This window comes from Salmo salar, chromosome 08, assembly GCF_965601325.2.
Source record: "Salmo salar chromosome 08, fSalSal1, whole genome shotgun sequence".
NCBI classification, from domain to species: Eukaryota; Metazoa; Chordata; class Actinopteri; order Salmoniformes; family Salmonidae; genus Salmo; species Salmo salar.
Genome location: NC_138298.1, coordinates 7407000 through 7426754, shown reverse-complemented (window position 1 = coordinate 7426754; position 19755 = coordinate 7407000). Strand labels below are relative to the sequence as shown.

The window sequence follows — 19755 nt, the reverse complement described above, 5'->3', positions numbered from 1 at the left end:
CCATAAGATTTGACAATGCTCTTTATAGGGCACATCACTGCACTCTATTCTCCTCTGTAAACTGGTCATCTGTAATGCTCGGGCATCGTGGGTGAGAAATCAAACGCAGGAAGCAGCGAATACAGGATAGTGGCTGTTAATAGGCCAAATGGCGAAAAACACAAGCCACCCCAAACAGTGATGAGAGCGCACACAAAAACAAAGTGCCCCAAACACAGGGGGAATTACACAGTCGGCGCAAAACTAGCGCAAAAATACAACCAGCGTGTACACAAGCATTCAACAGATAAACGCAATCCCGCACAAAGAAAAGGCTGACCAGCTAATATAAATAGCCCCGCTAATCACCCCCACTCAGAACAGGTGCACACAATCACAAACAGGGGAAAAACAAAAAGGGAATCAGTGGCAGCTAATAGGCCGGTGACGACGACCGCCGAGCGCCACCCGAGCAGGAGGGGGCGCCACCGTCGGTGGGAATCGTGACAGTACCCCCCTCCTGACGCGCGGCTCCTGCAGTGCGCCGACACCGGCCTCGAGGACGACCCGGAGGGCGAGGCGCAGAGCGATCCGGACGGAGGCGATTGAAATCCCTCAACATGGATGGGTCCAAGACGTCCTCCGCCGGCACCCAGCACCTCTCCTCCGGACCGTACCCCTCCCAGTCAACGAGTTACTGCAGGCCCCCCACCCGGCTTCTCGAGTCCAGAATGGCCCGTATGCTGTACGCCGGGGACTCCTGATGTCCAGAGGGGGTGGAGGGACCTCCGGCACCTCACCTTCCTGCAGGGGACCAGCTACCACCGCCCTGAGGAGAGACACATGAAACGAGGGGTTAATGCGGTAATAGGAAGGGAGTTGTAACCGATAACACACCTCGTTTATCCTCCTCAGGACTTTAAAGGGCCCCACACACTGCGGCCCCAGCTTCCGGCAGGGCATGCGGAGGGGCAGGTTCCGGGTCGAGAGCCAGACCCTGTCTCCCGGTACGAACACGGGTGCCTCACTGCGGTGGCGGTCAGCACTCCTCTTCTGCCGTCCACTGGCCTCCTTCAGGGACTCCTGGATGGCTCTCCAGGTTTCCTTGGAGCGCTATACCCAGTCCTCCACCGCAGGAGCCTCGGTCTGGCTCGGGTGCCATGGTGCCAGGACCGGCTGGTAACCCAAAACACACTGAAAGGGTGATAAGTTAGTAGAGGAGTGACGAAGTGAGTTCTGGGCTAAATCCGCCCAAGGAATGTACCTCGCCCACTCCCCTGGCCGGTCCTGGCAATACGACCTCAGAAACCTGCACACCTCCTGGTTCACCCTCTCCGCCTGCCCATTACTCTCGGGGTGATAACCGGAGGTCAAACTGACTGAGACCCCCAGCCGCTCCATAAACGCTTTCCAGACCCTGGATGTGAACTGGGAACCTTGATCAGAGACAATGTCCTCCGGCACCCCGTAGTGCCGGAAGACATGGGTAAATAGGGCCTCCGCAGTCTGTAGGGCCGTAGGGAGACCGGGCAATGGGAGGAGACGGCAGGTCTTTGAAAACCGATCCACAACCACCAGGATCGTAGTGCTCCCCTGAGACGGGGGGAGATCTGTCAGGAAGTCTACTGACAGGTGCGACCATGGCCGATGTGGAACGGGGAGGGGCTGTAACTTCCCTCTAGGGAGATGCCTAGGAGCCTTACTCTGGGCGCACACCGAACAGGAAGAGACATAGAACCTCACGTCCTTAGCTAAGGTGGGCCACCAGTACTTCCCCCTGAGACTCCGCACTGTCCTCGCCACACCAGGATGGCCCGAAGTAGGTAGCGTGTGCGCCCACCGAATCAAAAGATCACGAACACCGAGCGGCACTTACTTGCGACCCACGGGACACCGTGCAGGCGCAGGTTCCAATACTAATGCCCGCTCGATGTCCGCGTCCACCTCCCATACCACAGGTGCCACCAGCCTAGACGCTGGAATGATGGGAGTTGGATCGATGGGCCGGTCCTCCGTGTCATAAAGACGGGACAGCGCGTCGGCCCTCGTGTTCAGGGAGCCTGGTCTATAGGAGATCGTAAACCTAAACCGGGCGAAGAACATGGCCCACCTTGCCTGACGCGGATTCAGTCTCCTAGCTGCCCGGATGTACTCCAGATTTCGATGGTCGGTCCAGATGAGAAAGGGGTGCTTAGCCCCCTCAAGCCAGTGTCGCCACACCCTCAAGGCTTTTACCACCGCTAGCAACTCCCTGTCCCCCACATCATAGTTACGTTCCGCCGAACTGAGCTTCTTCGAAAAGAAAGCGCAGGGGCGGAGTTTCAATGGCGCACCCGAGCGCTGTGATAGCACGGCACCCACCCAAGCCTCGGATGCGTCCACCTCTACTATGAATGCTAGAGACGGGTCCAGATGCGCCAACACGGGTGCTTCGGTGAACAGCGCCTTCAACTTCTTGAAAGCTCCGTCCGCCTCCGTCGACCACCGCAAACGCACCGGCCCCCCCTTCAGCAATGAGGTAATAGGAGCCGCTACCTGGCCAAAACCCCGGATAAACCTCCGGTAGTAATTGGCAAAGCCTAAGAACCGCTGCACTTCCTTCACCGTGGTTGGAGTCGGCCAATTACGCACGGCCTTAACGCGGTCGCATTCCATCACCACCCCCGTGGTGGAAATGCGATAATCCAGGAAGGAAACGGCTCGTTTGGAAAACACACATTTCTCAGCCTTAACGTATAGGTCATGCTCCAGCAGTCTACCAAGCACCTTGCGCACCAGGGACACATGCGCGGAGCGGGTGGCGGAATATATCAGAATATCATCGATATAGACAATCACGCCCTGCCCGTGCTGGTCCCTGAGAATCTCGTCTACAAAGGATTGAAAGACAGTTGGAGCATTCTTCAACCCATACGGCATGACGAGGTACTCATAATGGCCCGATGTGGTACTAAATGCAGTTTTCCACTCGTCTCCCTCCTTGATACACACCAGGTTATACGCGCTCCTGAGATCCAGTTTTGTGAAGAACTTTGCTCCGTGAAATGATTCCACCGCCGTAGCGATGAGAGGTAGCGGGTAACTAAACCCCACCGTGATCGCATTTAGACCTCTGTAATCAATGTACGGACGCAGACCTCCCTCCTTTTTCTTCACAAAAAAGAAACTCGAGGAGGCGGGTGAGATGGAGGGCCGAATGTACCCCTGTCCCAGAGATTCCGTGACATATGTCTCCATAGCCAACGTCTCCTCTCCAGTGGAACTGTAGACTCCCTGACTAGCCCTGACCCTAATGGTCGGCTATCTAGGGAGTGCACGGGGAAGGGAGAATCTATCAGCACTCGTGGAATGCCCAGCTTAATGGCAAGTCCGCGATCCATAAAGTTCCCAGCTGTGCCTGAATCGACTAGCGCCTTATGCTGGGAAGAGGGGGAAAAAATCAGAAAACAAAATAGGTAAGAACACGTGACCAACAGGGGGATCTGGGTGAATCTGGTGCTGACTCACCTGGGGTGACCGAGAAGTGTTCTGCCTGCCCTCTCGACTCCCAGACTGGCTCCTCCAGCACCGGTCGGCCGTGTGTCCTCTCCGACCACAGCTGGTGCAGGAGGACCCACCTCCTCCGGTGCCCCTTGGCACAGCCCCCCCCACCTCCATCGGAGTAGGGGCGGGGGTGCACGGGGGTGGAACGGACAGGACCCTTTCCGAACGCCCGCGGGCAGCCAGCAGATTGTCCAGACGGATGGACATATCGATAAGCTCATCCAGGGACAGAGCGGTGTCTCGACAGGCTAGCTCCCTGCGGACGTCTGCCCGGAGACTGCACCGGTAATGGTCTATAAGGGCCCTGTCGTTCCACCCCGCCCCAGCAGCCAAGGTCCTGAACTCCCGCCGCTCTTCCTTCCAGAGGGTGGTCGAAAACGGCCCGAAAGCGGCGGGTGAACTCTGGGTAGTGGTCCCTCGCCGTGTCTGGACCATTCCAGACAGCATTTGCCCACTCCAGAGCTCGGCCCGTCAGGCAGGAAACGAGGGCACTCACGCTCTCCTTTCCCGAGGGAACAGGTCTAACGGTGGCCAGGTACAGCTCAAGCTGGAGCAGAAATCCCTGGCACCCAGTCGCCGCTCCATCATACTCCCTCGTGAGCGAAAGACGATGCGCGCCAGAGCCAAACGCAGTGGGAGGCGGAGGTGGCTGCGTCGGAGGAGCCGGAGGTGGAGAGAGGAGACCACTCCCTCCCATCTTTCTATCCTCTCCATCATCTGGTCCATCGCGGATCCGATTCGGTGGAGGACAGTAGTGTGGTGGAGCACGCGTTCCTCCATCGAGGGAAGGGGGTTGGCCGCTGCTCCTGCTGACTCCATAGTCGTGGTGCGGGATTCTGTAATGCTCGGGCGTCATGGGTGAGGAATCAAACGCAGGAAGCAGCGAATACAGGGTAGTGGCTGTTAGTAGGCTAAATGGCGAAAAACACAAGCCACCCCAAACAGTGATGAGAGCGCACACAAAAACAAAGTGCCCCAAACACAGGGGGAATTACACAGTCGGCGCAAAACTACCGCAAAAATACAACCAGCGTGTACACAAGCATTCAACAGATAAACGCAATCCCGCACAAAGAAAAGGCGGACCAGCTAATATAAATAGCCCCGCTAATCACCCCCACTCAGAACAGGTGCACACAATCACAAACAGGGGAAAAACAAAAAGGGAATCAGTGGCAGCTAATAGGCCGGTGACGACGACCGCCGAGCGCCACCCGAGCAGGAGGGGGCGCCACCCGAGCAGGAGGGGGCGCCACCGTCTGTGGGAATCGTGACATCATCTCTGTATACCCGTTGCAAAACCCAATGGTTGATGCTTATTTATAAAACCCTCTTAGGCCTCACTCCCCACTATCTGTGATATCTACTGCAGCCCTCATCCTCCACATAACACAACACCCGTTCTGCCAGTCACATTCTGTTAAAGGTCCCCAAAGCACACACATCCCTGGGTCGCTCGTCTTTTCAGTTCGCTGCAGCTAGCGACTGGAACGAGCTGCAACAAACACTCAAACAGGACAGCTTTATCTCAATCTCTTCATTCAAAGACTCAATCATGGACACTCTCACTGACTGTTGTGGCTGCTTTGCGTGATGTATTGTTGTCTCTACCTTACTGCCCTTTGTGCTGTTGTCTGTGCCCAATAATGTTTGTACCATGTTTTGTGCTGCTACCATGTTGTGTTACTACCATGTTGTTGTCATGTTGTGTTGCTACCATGCTGTGGTCATGTGTTCCTGCCTTGCTATGTTGTTGTCTTAGGTCTCTCTTTATGTAGTGTTGTGTTGTCTCTCTTGTCGTGATGTGTGTTTTGTCCTATATTTATATATTTAAAAAAATAAAATAATAATAATTCATCCCAGCCCCGGTCCCCGCAGGAAGATGTTCTTAACTGACTTGTCTAGTTAAATAAAGGTTAAATAAATAAATAAAATAAAAAATAAGGAACAACATATTCTTTCCCTATTGTTAGAATGTTTCACTTGTGGTTAGTCATTATTTTTGGATATAGTGCTGCCAATATGTTTTATTAGTAAGCCTTTATAGTGAGAGTCATGATGACAGGTATTGGCCGTTGACATAATGTTTCCACTTCTTCCAACCAGACTTCCTTTACTTTACTGGTTACCTCCCTGCTGACATTCATGGAATACTCTTGTCACGTCGGGGTGGGTTTCCCTTCAAATCAGCTGCGCGCTGGATGAAACCATTGCCCCAAGAAGTGGACGAACTGTCAAAGAAAACTGTTCATGCTATCTAAAAATGTGTGTGTTAAAAGCAGCAACATGATCACAATATATTTTCATTTTCTTTAGTTAGAAAGGTTATTAAATTATTGACAGTGCATTTAATAACCCCCCCACGGAAGCAGAATATGGGTCATTCCAAAAATGGCGGCTGTTTCTGTTAGTGTGAAGTGAAACTTTCCAAATATTGCTGATAAAACATAGCTATTCTTTAACCTATTTTTATGATTGTCGTCGAGCAGATATTAAAGTAATTATTGTTGGACTACTGCTGTATCTGACATCAAGCAACACGATCGAATGACGTCGTTTTTTTTGAGGATTTGAAGATCGCGAACGGTGGGCTTTCCTCAAAGTTGACGGTAGCAAGATTGCCTTTCATTGAATGTGATCATAACGATTGTTGTTGTCATCCCTACACGGAACTCGAACAACCCGTTAAGGCTAGCTAGCCCGTACAATTACGTTAGATTTGTCTTTTACCGGCTATTGATCCTCAACCATATTGCCTTGTTTGTATATTGGGGTCAGGGCTCCCGTGCCCGTTTTACGTCATCCGTCAATGTTGTGTGCCCTGTCGCAACGAATTTCTTGATTTGCTAGCAGCATAACATAAGTAATTTTTCCCGCTAACTTGCTTTATAATGTGATAGCCAGTCTTCTTAGTGTTGGTCAGCTGATGGCAAGCCATCAATCGAGATAGCTAGGGTGCGTTCAGCAGGGCACAATGTTGTGGAGCGTTACAAACATGCCTTTCTGACATGTAGAATAATAAGGAGCCACGACGACAGATATCAACAAGGGGGTCAGCGCCCACTCAGCCCAGTCAAAGCTCTTCTCTGTCCTGGGACCCCACTGGTGGAACAAGCTTCCCCCTAATGCCAGGACAGCGGCGTCCCAGCCCATCTTTTGCAAATTTATTTGAAACCCTCGTCAAAAGAGTGTCTTAAATAAGAAAACAATTCTCTGCGATTGTCTTTTCCTGCTAGCACTGACTTTGTTGATAATTACTTTATTGAGGGAAAATATACCTACCATGACTGTAGTAGGTTGTCTCACCTAACTATCTTAACATGAATGCCCTAGTCTCTCTGGATATGAGTGTCTGCAAAATGACTAAATGGATCTATTCATGTTATTTCTAACTGCAACGTTCCACAACATTTGCCTACTGAATGTGGCCCATGTTTAATGACTAGGCAAAGATGTAGCCAAGATAGCAAGCAGCTGAAGTAACTTAGGCCTGATCAGGATTTAGCTTGGGTCTGGTTTATCAAAGCATAAAATGTATGTAGTATCGCTTGGGCGATAAACCGAAAATCAGAGACATATCAAATTTGAACACCGACCTTACCGATCACTTATCGCATCCATTTTGCTGATACCGTTCATTACGATAAGTAGCCTATACTAGAGAAATGTGAAGTTTGAAATGAAATAAGTTTGCTAATATGGGTGAATCTAATGGGACAATTGATGGCTACAAATATCAAACTGGTAGTAGTTTAAAGGATAATAAAACATTTAAAAAACTGTGGTGCACATTAATGTTATGAACTTATTGTTCTGTTTATCGTTATTTCATCAATTCAGGCAATTTATTTCGATATAGATTTTTGTCCATATCGCCCAGCACTCCTATGTAGCATCATGGCGGTACAATGCACCATTTTAGTGCTCACATATAACTGCCAATTCTGTCTTGTATGATAATGTTAGATTATAGTCTAGAAAATTGATTTCCCACTTAATATTTAATCAATCTACCAGTTCATTTATCAATTTGTGTGGATCTATTTGGTGTCCTGTCAGTTAGCTTTAAGTTTAATTTCTCAAATTATCTATGTTCGGTAAACTGATGACATTTGACATTGACAGCTCACTTTTCCCTCCATGTGATTGACAGCTGTCCTGGCAAATCAATGGACAAGCTTCAGGACCTCAGCCAATCCGAGTTGGAGGATTTGCTGGACAATACAGAGCGGGTGGAGTCCATGGCATTGGAATCTGATGAGGTAAGCAATCACGTCTTTGCTTTGTCTTATTGTCTGTCGATTGTGTCTTAAATAGATTGAGATGTCGCCTGGTCCCAGATCTGTTTGTGCTCTAACCAACTCCTATGGTCATCTATTATTTTCATACGCCATGTTTGGCGTGACATTGACCACAGGAGTTTGCAAGATGGCACAAAACCGATCTGGGACCAGGCTAGTTGAGATGCGCCTCTTACTGAAATGCCTCCAGTGGTTTTTTGTATCTGAGTAAGGGATAATGACTAGCCAAGTTTGTCTATAGGCCTATCTCTGAGCTGAGGCCTTGCTTTTTCTGTCAGGTCACACGACTTGCTATTACTCAATGTAGGACCTAGATGAGTGATTCATCTGAGGATGGACATCTAGGTCTCATCTCACTCTGACCAGTAGCAATGTCCAAGCTCATCCTGCCATCAACATAATTTTTTTTTTTTAAAGAAATGTTGTATTTTTTATTATTTTTTTCATATTGACTTACTTCTCTTCCACCTTTGTCCATAGGTCCAAAACACTAACCATTGAGTTTCATTTGTTTATCTTCACTCTTCACGTGGGGAGTTATGTTCACTAGATGCAAATGACCTGTTCCTGGCTAACTCGTCTTGTTAAGTTGTTGCTGTCTTGGCTAGCCAAGGTCTGCCTAAAAAAAAAAGATTCCTTTTCTCAAGCAGGTCTCAAAAGGGAGGACCTGGCAGCTTCTGTCATACACCGACTGGTACTGTATGGTAATGTTGTCATTCAACGTATTGCCGTGACGTCCTGATCATAGAGTCACGTACAGGAAGAGAGAGTAGTGCCCCGAGCAGGACTTGAACCCGGGTTGCCTGACCCCCAAGACGAACGCACTATCCACAATCCCAATAACGCTATCCCAAATGGGAGCGATCATAACATGCTGATCAAGGCTAGGGTCGTTATGAGAGTTAGCGAGCTATGGAAGTTAACGTCCGGTCGATACAATGTCTGCCGTGCATAGTCCCGGTCAAAAAGACATGAAGAAAATCCAATGTGTTATCGACTCGTTCTTCCTCGTCTGTAGATTCAGAACATCCAGCTGGAAAGGGAGATGGCACTGGCCTCCAACCGTAACCTGGCAGAGCAGAACCTGGACATGAAGCCTCGCCTGGAGAGACAGAGAGAACATCTAGTGGAGAGATACTCTGAACTGGAGGGAGTCAGAGAGACCTACAGACAGCACTGTGACCAGAAAGGTAAGGAATGAGAGATGGAGAGATACTCTGAACTGGAGGGAGTCGGAGAGACCTGCAGACAACACTGTGACCAGAAAGGTAAGGGATAGAGGGAGGAATGAGAGATGGAGAGATACTCTGAACTGGAGGGAGTCGGAGAGACCTGCAGACAACACTGTGACCAGAAAGGTAAGGGATAGAGGGAGGGATGAGAGATGGAGAGATACTCTGAACTGGAGGGAGTCGGAGAGACCTGCAGACAACACTGTGACCAGAAAGGTAAGGGATGAGAGATGGAGAGATACTCTGAACTGGGAGTCAGAGAGACCTGCAGACAACACTGTGACCAGAAAGGTAATGGATAGAGGGAGGGATGAGAGATACTCTGAACTGGAGGGAGTCAGAGACCTATAGACAACACTGTGACCAGAAAGGTAAGGGATAGATGGATGGAGGGAGTCAGAGAGACCTACAGACAACACTGTGACCAGAAATGTAAGGGATAGAGGGAGGGAAGGAGGGAGTCAGAGAGACCTACAGACAACACTGTGACCAGAAAGGTAAGGGATAGAGGGAGGGATGAGAGATGGAGAGATACTCTGAACTGGAGGGAGTCAGAGAGACCTACAGACAACACTGTGACCAGAAAGGTAAGGGATAGATGGATGGAGGGAGGGAGTCAGAGAGACCTACAGACAGCACTGTAGCCAGGGAGGGAGGGATGAGATGGGGAGGTTATTGATGGATAATAGATAGACAGATTAAGAAAAGCAACATTATAGAGGAAGAGAGAGAGGATATGGAAATAGAAATATCAAGATGGAGAGATGAGAGGGAGGGGGAGACAGACAGATGGCAGGACCAGACTTGAGAGAGAGTGTGTAGTGTAGGGATAGATCTTGTCTGGCCTGTTCAGATCCTGGACACTCAGTTGGTCTCTACTAGTCAAACACAGTGACGGCGTCCCAAAAGTACTCTCTCGCCTATATAGTGCACTACTTAGGTAGTATAGGAAATAGGGTGCCATTTGGGACTAAACCTTGGTCTCTACTGGTTACACAGACACACACAGACAGACCCCCTCCCACCCCCCCAGGCTTCCAGATCTGGCCTGTGTTTCTGTCTGGATACCACCTCATCAGCTTCCTTTCCACTGCCATCAGCTCTTGAAGCAGACCAGGCCGTGTGATCTGTGTACATGCACACATACATTCCTGCAGCCTTGTTTTGTAAGCTTTTCACGAGAAGCTGTGTTTGTGATGGTGTCCGTTTGCAGGGCTGGAATTGGATACGGCTCATTATAGTTACGTCATATGTTTTTCCTGAAGGTGATTAGGTAATATGGAATGTGTTGTTATTTCACCCCTGAATCAGTCCTCCTAGTGATTCACCTTGACTGGGTGTTAACCTTTACTCAACCAGCATAATGGTGCGAGCTTGCCCTCAATGAGAAGTCTACCAAAGGTATTTGAAGATGCATGAAAGTAGATTTTCCTGTTGCGTGTGTATCCATGTTTATCCACCATTGAGCTTCATGAGATTTGTTTGTTCTCATTTTTAAAGGTGTTTAATAGGCTTGGGCGGTATCCAGATTTTCATACCGTCCTTCTCTCGTCCCGGGATTTACGGTGTTACCTGTATGGCATACATGGGGGCGCTAAAAACGCAAGGAAACCCATTGTGCCACTATTACCAGAATGCTAACAAAATTAGCACAAACTAATAGTGACATCGCATAGACGCTGTTAGCTAAATGCTAACAAGCGAAAACGAACAAATGAATTGCAAATCCAGCTCATGAAGTTATACAAGCATAGTTAGTAACTACCGAATGATGTTTTTGGAGAGTGTGGACGTTTACGAGAGAAATCGCGCAAATGAACAAAGTTGTGGCACGTGCTTTTCTGAAGGAAGAGCAGCATGTGTACATGGAGCAGATGGGAGAAGAATGGAGGAGAAAGAAAACTATAGTAGGAAGCACAGGGGGTGAAAAATATCCAAATTTAGTAGTGAATTGCGTACAATTGTAACTTCATCACCTCTTGTGTGCCGCACAACTGGGATTCGCCGATAGATATCAAACGCTACAGACTCTCTAGCTCGCTTTCTTCCATTGTGCCATTTACAGACAAACACGTGACTGTCTCAACTGTTCTGCGGAATTATGGTAAGCTTCATAATGTAAAATAATGTGACAGGTGAAATGAACGCAATTTGCTTTATCTCCTAACATATTGCACTAGTTGAGTGCGGGTAATAACTTAAAGTAGCTACAAATGTTCCAATTTATTGAAAAGCTTCAAATAAATAGTTTTGACGGTATTGAAAAAACCAGCCTGTGGCTTTTTCCCAAATACCCCGGTATATACAGTATACCTCCCAAGCCTGGCGTGAGACATTGTGCTGTCGGTGTTATGTGTGTCTACGGGGACTGAGAAGCTTGGCATGACATTGAAGTGTGGGAGGTGTTTATGCGCCTTTCTCTTTCTTTCGCCCTCTTTCTCCCTTTCTTTTTCTCTCTTACACTCCCTCCCTCTATGTCAAATCAAATCACATTTATTTATATAGCCGTTCTTACATCAGCTGATATCTCAAAGTGCTGTACAGAAACCCAGCCTAAAACCCCAAACAGCAAGCAATGCAGGTGTAGAAGCACGGTGGCTAGGAAAAACTCCCTAGAAAGGCCAAAACCTAGGAAGAAACCTAGAGAGGAACCAGGCTATGAGGGGTGGCCAGTCCTCTTCTGGCTGTGCTGGGTGGAGATTATAACAGAACATGGCCAAGATGTTCAAATGTTTATAAATGACCAGCATGGTCAAATAATAATAATAATCACAGTTGTCGAGAGTGCAACAAGTCAGCACCTCGAGTAAATGTCAGTTGGCTTTTCATAGCCGATCATTGAGAGTATCTCTACCGCTCCTGCTGTCTCTAGAGAGTTGAAAACAGCAGGTCTGGGACAGGTAGCATGTCCGGTGAACAGGTCAGGGTTCCATAGCCGCAGGCAGAACAGTTGAAACTGGAGCAGCAGCACGGCCAGGTGGACTGGGGACAGCAAGGAGTCATCATGTCAGGTAGTCCTGAGGCATGGTCCCAGGGCTCAGGTCCTCCGAGAAAGAGATAGAGAATTAGAGAGAGCATACTTAAATTCACACAGGGCACCGGATAAGACAGGAGAAATACTCCAGATATAACAGATTGACCCTAGCCCCCCGACACAAACTACTGCAGCATAAATACTGAAGGCTGAGACAGGAGGGGTCAGGAGACACTGTGGCCCCATCCGACGATACCCCCGGACAGGGCCAAACAGGAAGGATATAACCCCACCCACTTTGCCAAAGCACAGCCCCCACACCACTAGAGGGATACCTTCAACCACCAACTTACCATCCTGAGACAAGGCCGAGTATAGCCCACAAAGATCTCCGCCACGGCACAACCCAAGGGGGGGTGCCAATCCTATGTTGGTCTCTTACACTCCCTCCCTCTATGTTGGCCTCTTACACTCCCTCCCCTCTATGTTGGCCTCTTACACTCCCTCCCCTCTATGTTGGCCTCTTACACTCCCTCCCTTCTATGTTGGTCTCTTACACTCCCTCCCTCCTATGTTGGTCTCTTACACTCCCTCCCTCCCTCCTATGTTGGTCTCTTACACTCCCTCCCTCCCTCCTATGTTGGTCTCTTACACTCCCTCCCTCCCTCCCTCCTATGTTGGTCTCTTACACTCCCTCACTCCTATGTTGGTCTCTTACACTCCCTCCCTCCTATGTTGGTCTCTTACACTCCCTCACTCCTATGTTGGTCTCTTACACTCCCTCCCTCCTATGTTGGTCTCTTATGCTCCCTCTCCATTTCTGCCCCATCTCTTTTATTCTCTACCTCTCTCTCTCCCTCCAGATGGCGTCATGGGGCAGGTATCACCAGAGGGGTTGTTCTCCAGACTCCAGACAGAGGGCGCCAGCACAGAGACGGAGTCAGAGGTGAGAGGCCACAGTGACAGACGACTCCGGCAGATTATACTGTTGGCGAGATTGGGAAATGTCTATCTATCCTTAAACACAGGACCAATGACGACAACGTGATCTACTTATCTCTTACTCTATTGAACGCCGTACAGAGGACCAGCAGTTGGAATAAGACATAATTATAATAATAAATAATACGTTCTCAGACATTGTCAATAGTGTGTCCATATTTACCCCGATCCCCCTCTCCCGTTCTTTAACACTCACTCTGTCTCTTTTTCTCTCTTCATCTCTCTCTCCGTCAGAGTCTGGCAGATGAGTTTCTGGACGGCCAGCTGTCACTGGACTCGTTCCTTGACCGCTTCCTCTCCCTCCGCTCCCTCGCTCACAAAAGACGAGTGCGGATAGAGAAACTGCAGGAGATCCTGCGCCAGAAGAAGGAGACCGCCGTCGGTGACGCCGGCTCCATGACTTCACAAACAAGCGCCAATCAGGACCCAGCGACAACACAGTCATCGCCATGGAATCATCATCATCAAGCTCCTCAGCAACAACAACCGCAGCAGAATTCCAATCCCAACAATCACTCTAGTTTCCAAAACCCTTCTTCCCAAAATGGCCCCGGCTCCACCCTACCTTACACCCCTTACCCCGTCTCCCCTCCTAACCCGACAGCCACTTCCGCAGTATCAGGACCAGGCCCGTCCATTCCTCCAGGTCAATTTCCTCCCTACCCCAGCCCCGGCTCACCTTTCACCCCAGCGGCGGGCTACTCAGCCCGTCCCGCTTTCGGGCCTCCGGCCAATGCCTGCCCGTACCCCACCCAGCCCACGTTCCCTGGCGTCCCCGGCTCAGGGTCTGCGTTCGGGCAGTACAGCGCCCCCAACATCGCCCCCTACCCCTCTGCGTACCCTTACGGTGGGGTAGAGGGGTATAGCTACCCCACGGGCCCCGCTCTGCCCAACTCTCAGTCCTCCACAGGCAGGCCGCTCTACAGGCCCGGGTTTGGAGTGCCACAGCCCTACTCCTGAACCTCCCTCTGCTCTCACCCCGTCACTCCTCTCCCACCACACATTCTCCAGTCTCTCCCTCATTTTGCTCTCTTTTTTTCTGACTCTTTCTTTCTCTCTTTCTTTCTTTCTCTCTTTCTCCTTTCTCTCTCTCTCTCTCTCTCTCGATCTGCCTCTCGATCTGCCTCTTCTCCTCCCCTCCTGTCATTCTCAAGTGCATAACTGTCTCAGGACCTCCCCTTGTGTTCCAATGTGTTGTTAGAAACACACTCCCATTGGCTGTCGTCCCCTTCACTCTCCCCTCTCTCTCCTCCTATTGGCTGTTGGCCCTTTCACTCTTCTCCCTCCCTTTGTGGAATACTGAGCCAATCAACAATACCTTGGCCACGTACGTTTCAGATAGAAATGGAGCTGACGTGACTCCTTATTCTACATGTCAGAGAGTCATGTTCTACATGAAATATATCTACACATGTATTCCTTATCACTGGTTTCACCCCTGTAGCACAAGTCCCTTGTGGCACTGTACGGTATACGCATTGGAGTACATTTGACTTGTTCTAACACCCATATCATTCTACACCGATGTCAGATTACATGTGTTGATCATATTCCTTCGTACATGATGATGTTAACTTAATACCCACCGAAACCAAAACGTTTTACAGGTGCAGTTCTGTTCAGGAATTCTGTTGTTCTGTAAACTGTCTTTGTTGCTCTTCGTTCTGGTTAGGAAGTACTTAAGACAATACTAAAGAAGGAAAAACCTACGAATAGGAACTCTAGGATCTGTCCGTGTAATCTTATTCATTATGATCTAAAAGGCTAAACTGATCCTATATCAGTACTCCTACTCTGAGAGGCTTTATGAATGCGGGCCCTGATCAGTGGTCGTTTTGGAGACTTCAAGCACCCTATCTTCTTTCTTATTCACCTGGCTCTGCATGTATGATGTTTGTTTCTTTGCCTAATCTGGACATCTTTACAGGTGTAGGATCTTAATTTGACCTGTTTCTCACAGCAGGAAAATAATCCTGCAGCAAAATGACACGTGAATTGTGTGGATTATAATTAATGGAGGTTTTTGTAGGGTTTGATAAATTGTCAGGGCAAATGAAGTCTGAAATGAATAACTTTAGAAGCCATTTTTCAACCTTGAATATACTATAAGTTAGAATTTTCTGCTGTGCAGGACATTTCCTGCAAGAACAGGGTGATCAAGTTAAGATCCTACATCTGTATGTCCTAGAAGTTTAGCTTCCAAGTCCTTTCTTGACAGGATGTTTTGGTTGGTTGTTTAGGTATTTTGATGCCTATTGACAATGACGTCATTATTTACAGAATCATATCTGTATTCTCTGTCGAGAATCATGCCTGTTTCTCTTCTCTAAGGTCCCTCTGTTTTCTCACTTCACACTCCGTTTTGTCTCTTCCCCCACGAGGCTCACTTGGCGTTAAACTCACCTCTCGTCTTTCTCACCTCACTCTCTATTTCACCCTGTCTCCATAATCTGCCTGTTGACATGAACTGATGCTTGACAATGATTACAATGAGGAAATTGTTTATTTCTATAAGTTCACTTTCAATGAGAATAATATAATGTGATTTGTATAAATTATTAAAGAGCTGTTATCAATAACGGGTGACATGACATTAAAACAAGGGATTAATAGACTGCACCCCAAATGGAACCCTATTCTCTTAGGGCTCTGGTCAAAAGTAGTGCACTGTATAGGGAAGTGGGTGACATTTGGGACCCATCTGCCTGCTTTAGCTCAGAAAGCACAAGAGGAGAGAGCTGTTACTGGGGGAGGGGGTTCTACAGAGATTCATACGTCTCATACAGCATTCATAGACGCATCTTAAAGTCATGAGCTCTTCAACCTTAAATGGAGCATTACTACATTGGTTGTCATCATGCCCTATGAAGGTGTTATGAAGCTTCTGTTTAGTTGTTATGTAGGGCTTCATCAAGTTAACTGGTTGGACTGACTGGTGTAGTCTACGACCAGGGGCAGTGTCTTACTGGGATTATCACACTACAACTGTCCCAAATAGCACCCTACCCCCTACAAAATGCACTACTTTTGACCAGAGCCCTATGGGCAGAGAATGGGGTTCCGTTTGGGACACAACCTAACACTCCGTATTTAAGGAAGAACAGATGAGTCAGAAATGGGGTTTTAGAAGCCCAACGGATACGCAGCATTGATAAGTGGGAAATAAAAATACAAGCTTGGAGCTTGTTTTAAGTTTCTTATTTTTTTGTGTGAATATTAATTAAACACTGAACTTGATCTAAGAGGGCTGTGTTCTGACTCGTAATTTGAATTATTTATTTATTATCTACTTATCTTTTTTCTTTTCTCTCGTGTTGGGAGAAAATACAAATACCACGATAACTACCTGACGTGGGGCGAAAGTTAGTTTTGACTGTTACTCCAATTGCTTCAAGATGATTTAAATCGGATAGAACTTGATAGAGTTGAATTGATTTGTTCTGAAAGGCGTGGGCCTTGCTTGTATTGTCTCAAACAGAGTTTACAATCAGGTCTTCCTTCCCCCTCGCTGACTGTGATGATATTTTTCTGATGTGGGCCGAGATGACCTAACCAGGGAGATGACACAGAAGAAAGAGAGAGAGCGACGGACCTCTGCGGTGAAAGGAGGGCACTGAAATACTAGGTGACTTCAGTGGAGGAAAAACTCCCACCTAACCTATCAAATATTCCTACTCAGTGATCATTGTCATCAATCAATTGTTGTGGAACGAGTTCTGTAGCCTATAATATATGTGAAGTAAATTAAAGTGTAGTCTATAATATATCATACAGTACAGTAGGTGTATGCAGGCTCAATTGTACATTTACTGATAAACAGAATACAAATCCATACTGTTACAGAATGATTTTTAAAAATGTGATAATTTGAGAAATGTTGATTTTTTTTTTTGTTTAACAACTCTAAGAGGAGGGGAAAGCGGGATGGTCCTAGGTTTTGAATATTCAGTCAAAGTACGGAGAGAAGTGTCTCATAGAGAAAGGAGTAGGAGGGCAATTTTTACGGGGCTTTCTACACATCTACGGCTCGGTAAACCAGAGACTAAAGATGAGAGAAAACGAGAGCAAAAGAGGGAGGGAATGGACGGGTGTGAACGAACAGAAAACATGAGTAATGGTTGAATTAAGAGAAGAAAATAAAACATTAAGTACAGTGCCTTTAGAAAGTATTCACAACCACATGACTTTTTCGACATTTTGTTGTGTTACAGCCTGAATTTTAAATGGATTAAATGTTGACTTTTAGTCACTGGCCTACACACAATACCTCATAATGTCAAAATAGAATTATGTTTTTCATATAAATATATATATATTTTTTTACAAACTAGTAAAAAATGAAAAGCTGAAATGTCTTGAATCAATAAGTATTGAACCCCTTTGTTATGACAAGCCTAAATAAATTCAGGAGTAAAAATGTGCTGATCAAGTCACATACATTGCATTGACTCACTCTGTGTGCAATAATAGTGTTTGACATGATATTTGAATGACTACTTCATCTCTGTACCCCACACATTCAATTATCTGTAAGGTCCCTAAGTCGAGCAGTGACTTTCAAACGCAGATTCAACCACGAAGACCAGGGAGGTTTTCCAATGCCTCGCAAAGATGGGCAACATAAAAAAAAAAAGCAGACATTGAATATCCCGTTGAGCATGGTGAAGTTATTAATTACACTTTGGATGGTATATCAATTCACCCAGTCTCTTCAAAGATACAGGCTTCCTTCCTAACTCAGTTGCCGGAGATGAAGGAAACCACTCAGGGATTTTCACCATGAGGCCAATGGTGACTTTAAAACAGTTACGGAGTTTAAGGGCTGTGAAAGGAGAAAACTGAAGATGGATAAACATTGTTGTTGCTCCACAATACTAATATTTCAAAACATGCATCCTGTTTGCAACAAGGCACTAAAGTAATACTGGGGGAAAAAATGGAATAGCAATTAACTTTTTGTCCTGAACACAAAGTGTTATGTTTGGGGAAAATCCAATACAACACATTACTGAGTACAACTCTTCATATTTTCAAACATAGTTGTGGCTGCATCATGTTATGTGTATGCTTGTATTTGACTGGGGAGTTTTTCAGGATAAAAAAAGGAACGGAATGGAGCTAAGCACAGGCAAAATCCTAGAGGAAAACCTGGTTCGTTTTGCTTTCCACCAGACACTGGGAGATGAATTCACCTTTCAGCAGGACAATAACTTTAAACACAAGGCCAAATCTACGCTGGAATTGCTTACCAAGAAGACAGTGAATGTTCTTGAGTGACCGAGTTACAGCTTTGATTTAAATCTACTTGAAAATCTATGGCAAGACCTGAAAATGGTTGTCTAGCAATGATCAACAACCAATTTGACAGCTTGAAGAATTTTGAAATGGATAATGGGTAAATGTTGCACAATCAAGGTGTGGAAAGCTCTTAGAGACTTACCCAGAAAGACTCTCAGCTCTAATTGCTGCCAAAGGTGCTTTTACAAAGCATTGATTCAGGGGTGTGAATACCTATGTAAATTCGATATTTCTGTATTTCATTTTTAATAAATTAGCAACAATTTCTAAAAACATGTTTTCACTTTGTCATTATAGGGTATTGTGTGTAGATGGCTGAGATAAAAACCATTTTTTTTTTAAAGTAGTCCATTTTGAATTTCTGCTGTAACATAACAAAATGTGGAACAAGTCAAGGGGTATAAATATTTTCTGAAGGCACTGTAGGATAACAAAGAATATAATAATAATAATATAGTTATTAATTAGGATATGAAATAATATGGTCATTTAGCAGACACTTTAATCCACAGTTAATGTATTAAGTTACAGTTAAAGAGAAGGTTGTACACAACACTATCCACAAACTAACAACAGATTTATAATATCCCCCTTAAATTCTCTAAATTCCCAAACAATATAAATTATAATTAATACACAGTGTACAGGTAACTGCCAAAGTAAAAGAAACACTTGAGTAAATGAGGGATACAAAATATATTGAAAGCAGGTGCTTCCACACAAGATGCTTCCTGAGTATATTAAGCAGTTAACATCCCATCATGCTTATCATCCTTTATTAAAATGCCCAGTTGCCCAAGTATTTTGGCTACCATGGCTAGAAGAATAGATCTCAGTGACTTTGAAAGAGGGGTCTCAAAGATACATACTGTAGGGTGTTTAAAGCATGTGTGAAATCTCAACCTAATTGAACACTTATGGGAGATTCTTGAGCGGTGCCTGAGACAGCGTTTTCCACCACCATCAACAAAACACCGAATGATGGAATTTCCCGTGGAAGGATGGCGTCGCATCCCTCCAGTTCCAGACAGAATCTATGCCAAGGCGCTTTGAAGCTGTTCTGACGGCTCGTGGAGGCCCAGTGCCCTATTGACACTTTGTGTTGGTGTTTCCTTCATTTTGGCAGTTACCTGTAGATGTGGCCTATGCAGGAATCAAACTCATAATAGGGATATTGCTGCAAACAACTGGTGTACCTGGCAGTGGTGTGTACCATGATCTATTGGAGAACACATACACACACACACAGGTGCACAGGTGTTGGAAGGCGTATGAAAATCAGGGTCATGACCTGACTCAACAAAAATGTCTAAAGGTGAAGAATTCTCATTTTTCTTTCTGCCCCTTCCTCCCACTTATCCTCCACTCTTCTTCATTTCACTTCTTTCTTTTCTTCTTCTCTCTTTCTCTTTGTACCTGTCTTTGA

General features: G+C 46.6%; 1 protein-coding gene across 3 annotated transcripts; it reads left to right on the top strand.

Annotated features, from left to right (window-relative positions):
• Positions 1–5881: 5881 nt before the first annotated feature.
• On the top strand, positions 5882–16273 carry LOC106609892 (uncharacterized). 3 transcript variants are annotated; one of them, XM_014208931.3, is made up of 5 exons: positions 5882–6131; positions 7676–7784; positions 8842–9013; positions 12893–12975; positions 13266–16273. In XM_014208931.3, the coding sequence occupies exons 2-5, from the start codon at positions 7692–7694 to the stop codon at positions 13989–13991; spliced, it is 1074 nt and encodes a 357-aa protein (XP_014064406.1). In that variant the 5' UTR covers positions 5882–6131; positions 7676–7691; the 3' UTR covers positions 13992–16273. The 3 variants fall into 3 exon arrangements, with proteins under 3 accessions (XP_014064406.1, XP_014064407.1, XP_014064409.1); XM_014208932.3 differs by having other exon boundaries at positions 5883–6108; XM_014208934.3 differs by lacking the exons at positions 5882–6131; positions 7676–7784; positions 8842–9013 and adding an exon at positions 9029–9642.
• The last annotated feature ends 3482 nt before the right edge of the window (positions 16274–19755 follow it).

What these genes read in the sequence shown, in the direction of transcription:
- LOC106609892 (XM_014208931.3), top strand. Translation starts at nt 7,692, where the DNA reads ATGGACAAGCTTCAGGACCTCAGCCAATCCGAGTTGGAGGATTTGCTG. An exon ending in TGGCATTGGAATCTGATGAG is followed by an intron (nt 7,785 to 8,841) that starts GTAAGCAATCAC and finishes CCTCGTCTGTAG; the next exon opens with ATTCAGAACATCCAGCTGGA. An exon ending in ACAGCACTGTGACCAGAAAG is followed by an intron (nt 9,014 to 12,892) that starts GTAAGGAATGAG and finishes CTCTCCCTCCAG; the next exon opens with ATGGCGTCATGGGGCAGGTA.